At 34.2% G+C, this 5,250-nt stretch overlaps 1 protein-coding gene across 1 annotated transcript in view; it reads left to right on the top strand.

Moving 5' to 3' along the window:
* GUCY1B1 (guanylate cyclase 1 soluble subunit beta 1) overlaps window positions 1-5,250 on the top strand; it is a 47,127-nt gene that overhangs the window by 18,730 nt on the left and 23,147 nt on the right. The window contains exons 3-4 of the mRNA XM_011360328.2: window positions 1,409-1,509; window positions 3,052-3,170. Coding sequence (XP_011358630.1) covers window positions 1,409-1,509; window positions 3,052-3,170 — 220 coding nt within the window. The remainder of the gene's footprint in view (window positions 1-1,408; window positions 1,510-3,051; window positions 3,171-5,250) is intronic.

The raw sequence follows: 5,250 nt of genomic DNA on the forward strand, positions 1-5,250 counted from the left end.
AATTTAACATTAGAAAAGATATCTGGGAACTTGTCGTTTCTCTTCTACAACTGGCAATGTTTTGAACAGTGGATTTTCCCTCATCTTTGGACACTCGTTTGAGAAAAAAATAATCTAAATCTTATTAAATAAATATATTTATGTAATCGTGACAACTATTAAAGATAACTGTTATATTCTTTCGTTAATACTGTGTCTGTTTTGAGTTACTGTATTTTATAAGCTAAGGATATGTTAGAAGATTTCATCAGTCTACTTGGCACCTCAAACTTTAATATGTTTAAAATACAAATCTTGATCTTATCCCCAGTATATCTGCAACACTCTTTCCCAGTTCAGCTACTGGTGACATCTAGCCAGTTGCTCAGGCCAAAATCTCAGTGTCATCCTTGTGTCCTTTCCTTCTCTCACACCCTGTGTCCAATCCATCAGCAAGTCATGTTGAATTTGCCTTCTGAAAATGTCTGAATTTGGACCACTTCTGAATCAAGTTATCAACCTTTCTCTCCTGAATGTTGGCAGTAGTCTCCTCACTGTCTCCTTGCTATGTCCTAGACCCCTTAAGTCCGTTCTCAATGCAGTAGAAGGATTGATCCCTTTAACCAGGTCAGTTCATCTCAGTGCTCCTATCGTAAGTGCCAGGACCCTCCATTTCATTCAAGTAAAAGTCAGAATCATCCCAGTGTCCAACCCCATGTTACCTCTCTGATCCATCCCCTTACAGCTACTCTGTCCTGCCTCTGTTCCAGCCACAACAGCCTCTGCGGTTCCTCCCACACCCCAGGCTGCTCCAACCCAGCCCTTTGCATGTGCTCTTCCCTCTGCCCAAAACACACTTCCCCAGATTGCTCATGACTCCCAGGCTTTACTCAATTGCTGGCCACTCAGTGAGGCTTCTAGCTATTGTACTTGAGCTCGCAACCTCCCTACCTGGCCTCATTTTTCTCCAAACTACTTGTCATCATATATGTTACTTATTAGTTTTATGCTCCATCTGTCTCCCCTCCTAGAATACTGATGTCTCAAGAGGTCAGGTGTTTTTGTTTATTTTACTAAACACTGCATTCCCAGTACCTAGAACAATGCCTGGCATATATAGGGACTCAACAAATATTTGCTAACTATTAAATCTAAAGTTGTTTCTTGATTATATTTAATATCAAGTACTCTATTCAGTATTAGAATACTATATAAATATGTTGGTCTCACTAAACTATGCATTACTATATTATTTTAATTTGGAGAAGGGATTGTAAAATAATTACGTGACATCGATTTAAACAAATCTGCCCCAAACAAATCCTGTTTCAGGTATAAAACCATTGTTTATACATTCATTCATTGTAGCTATAGTACATATTCTTTTATTTCAGCTTTTCTTCATCTCTCTATCATTTTTGTTTTCCAGAAAAGAAGCACAATTAGATGAAGAAGGACAGTTTCTTGTCAGAATAATATATGATGATTCCAAAACTTACGATTTGGTTGCTGCTGCAAGCAAAGTCCTCAGTAAGTTGAATGTGACTTTCCTTCTTTGGTTAAGTAACACATTGAAGTCCAAAGGAATTCATGGTCCAAGATCACATTGGATAGTTATGCACAGCCCTGGTGGGGAAGATATTTACATATAACGTTAGGCTCAGGCCATGCCAGTCCTATTTTTCCTTTTACAAGCTCTTTAGGGAATAGAGCTCTCTGCCTTTTCCCACAAAAAGCCATGTGCTGGGAAAGGAAAAAAATATTGATACTTAATGTAATAAGTTAATAATGTAATAATAACTTAGCATTACAGTGTCAACAGCACAGTTATTACACAGTATAGTATGCAGAACATATTATTGCCAGATCTCTTTTGCAATCACAAATTTTGTTAGGTAATAGTAAAAGGAACAGGCAAAGTTCAAAAGAAAGCTTCATAGAAAAAAAGTGTTCTCAAAGTGATGTCTTTTATTCTCATAGTTGTTAATTTTAAACTAGGCTACAGTTGAAATAGAATACAAAGAAGTTTTTTAGCTTTGCAGCTATAACTCAAAGATCAAATACTATCTATTGCAGAATACAAGAATTACAAAAAACAGATGGTAAATTGTTAATAAGAGGAAAAATATCCAGCTTCATTAGAAATCAAAATTGACACAAATATGAAATAATTTTTCATATAGATATGGAAATTTAAAAATATCTAATATAATCAAGGATAGAGTTAAAAAGGAAATTATACACATTTTAAATATGATGGGTTTAAGACAGCTTTATTGGAGAATAATTTTGCATCATCAGTCAAAGCGTTTTAAAAATGCTCAAAACCTTTAGGAACTTTTCCTAAGATAATTATTCAGTTTATTTGCATTAAGATTTATGTGTGCTTTCATTTCAGAGTTACCTATATTACAAAAATTGGAAAAGCTACATTTTGAATAAGAGGGGATTGATTAAATAAATTATTGCATCCTTATGTTGAATAAGACAGTGATTAAAATTAATGTTACAGAAAAAAATCTTAAAGTTTAAGGAAATATTAGTAATTGGATATTAACAAAAAAGCAGTCTTTTAGGGCACATACCATTTTCAAGCAACTTATTAAATATGTATATTTAGATAAAGAAAAACCATTTTGCACCAAAATATTATCATGTGCATTCTTGATGACTTTCAAGATTTTCTTGTATTTTTTCAGGACAAATAAGTATATTATTTGTCCTGAAAAAATAATATACTTATTTGTCCTGAAATAATATATTTTGAAACATACATTAAATATATGTTTTTAAAAGCTCAAAATTAATTAAGTAGTTTTTCATGGAAGCTGAAAAACTGATTGCTTTGCTATAAGTACAAATTTACACTATCACATGTTTGTATGTTGTCTTCTCAGATTTCATTGTATTGTCCTAGCCAGAAAATTTTTATGTGATCTGTGTTTACTATGCACAAAATTTGAGAATATTTAAAACGTCTTTATTATGTACTTTATCTTCCTTCTTCCAATCAACAGTATTCCACTTATATACTGTTTTTCCTTTTGTTGTCCTTTCAAATCTATGGAACAGATCTCAACGCTGGAGAAATCCTCCAAATGTTTGGGAAGATGTTTTTTGTCTTTTGTCAAGAATCTGGTTATGATACAATTTTGCGTGTCCTGGGATCTAATGTCAGAGAATTTCTACAGGTAAGCAAATTGAGGTTTTATAGTTAAAAGTTCTGAATATGTGATTCTTAAACATAGGCTCCAGAGTATTTTTGTTCAGCCACCTAGATGAGTGTCTCGCTACTGAAATGGAATCATAGTGACATCTTTCTTAAGTCACATATAATAATAGTTATTAGATAGACTTGAATACATTTTAGCGTTTTTGCTTCATATTTTTTCTTTACCTTCTGGTTGCCGACAATAAATATGCAAATTAATATTCTCTGAAAGACTCATCATGGCCTTTTGTGATCAGTTTAACTGTCTTTAAAAATGATTATTTATGCTACTAGTTGTGATTTTGCATTTTAGATCTATAACAAGGTCTAATTTTAGGTGTACCTCGTTTGCATAATTAAATAGTGTGTCACCATCTATGATGTTTGACCCAGAGCTTGTTTAAGAGAAAGCACCTTAGCTTTCAAGTCCTCTGCCATCAAAACAGATTTGAGAACCATTACTCCACGTTACACATTAATTAATCTACTACAGAGGGAAAAATGGGAGACCTCCCAAAGTCAATTTCAGGTGAAGTAAAAGATTATGTCGCCAGAGGCCTTGTTTTTCATTCTTGTTAAAATCACCTTAAAAGCTTCGTACTAGTAAAGTATACATTAGATGAGAAACTATTTTTGGATTATCTGTCCTATTTTAAGCGAAGGCATTTGCGAGACCCTCTCCTTGAAACGTGTTAACACTGAAAATGATGCGGTAGTTTGTAAAGGATATTTCTAAACTGGCTGCTGAGAGCAGCCAGATCTTGCTGGAAAATGATGTCAGTGCAATACTAGCTGAACCGAAGCCCAGTTTTGAGGGAATGTAAACGACTTTCAATCCAGCTGCATTATTGATTTAACAGCCAAAATAAGAACTTTACTGTTTAATCAAAATGTCTGTTGTTTACACAGTGACATTTTTCTTATAAACTTAAAACAGCATTAAATCAAGAAGGAAACTGGTTTGCAATTCCCTGCCATAGATTTACTGAACTACTGATGTCAAAAAAAGCTGCCACTTCCAAATGAAGCAGCTGCCAGGAGATATATAAATTAAACGTTAACGGTCTATATTTAAATGAATTATTTTAAATGGATTAAAGTTTGACATTTAAAAGTATTTTGAGATTTTGGATTTTTGGATACATATTCCATTTTTTAATACTTTTGTTGATGCCTGTCACCTTATCAACAAAGTTTCAACTCGCAGTTCCTCTGTGTTAAACTTTTTCAATGGCCGCGTTTACATAATAAAACAAATAATTCAAATACTTTTACAAATTGTTTTTGTTTTACCTTGGCTTATTGTGACCATCTGCTAAATTTGTAACGGCGCAATAAGAAAACAAGCAGCCACTTGACGTGTTTCTGCATGTTCTAGAGCTGTGCTATCCAATAGGATAGCTCACTAACCAAATGTGGCCGAATTTTGAGAATTCTACCTCTTTTCTTCATTTCCCCTACACTCCCGTAGGAAAGTCTACCATTATCTAGAGATTGAGTGGTTTCCCTTCCTCTCTTCATGACTCCTCCCATCTCTTGTTTGTTCTATAACTAATAATCTTTCTGAAATGCAGTATATCTCATCATATTTTCTTGCGTAAGCCCATCAGTGATTCTCCACCGCTCATTGGAAAATGGCAAAAATAATTTAAAGAATTGAAACCGCTTACATCTCCTGCTCATTTTCCCTCTTCCTCTCCCCTAGCTCAGTCAATAGAACTTTTCTTTTCTTTCTTTTTTTTTTTTTTTTAAATTTTGCTCTTTCTATCCTCTGAGATTCTGCACCTGCTCTTCCCTTTGTCTGGAACACTGTTCATGCTCCTTTTCACCTAGATAAATCCTGTTTATCCTGTTGGTCAAATTACTCCTTCCAGAAAGAGTTTACTCCTGTCTCCAATCTCTACCCTTTTTGACTAGGGGTAACTGGCGTTTCTCATGTTTTCAGAGTGCATCAATTTCCCCAGCCATAGTAGTTCTCACACTGTATTATCATTTCCTGTTTATTGGGCTGGAATGTAAACTTCATGAAGCTGGAGACCACGCATCATTTCTCAATGTTG

This window comes from Pteropus vampyrus, unplaced genomic scaffold (genome assembly GCF_000151845.1).
Source record: "Pteropus vampyrus isolate Shadow unplaced genomic scaffold, Pvam_2.0 Scaffold53, whole genome shotgun sequence".
NCBI classification, from domain to species: domain Eukaryota; kingdom Metazoa; phylum Chordata; class Mammalia; order Chiroptera; family Pteropodidae; genus Pteropus; species Pteropus vampyrus.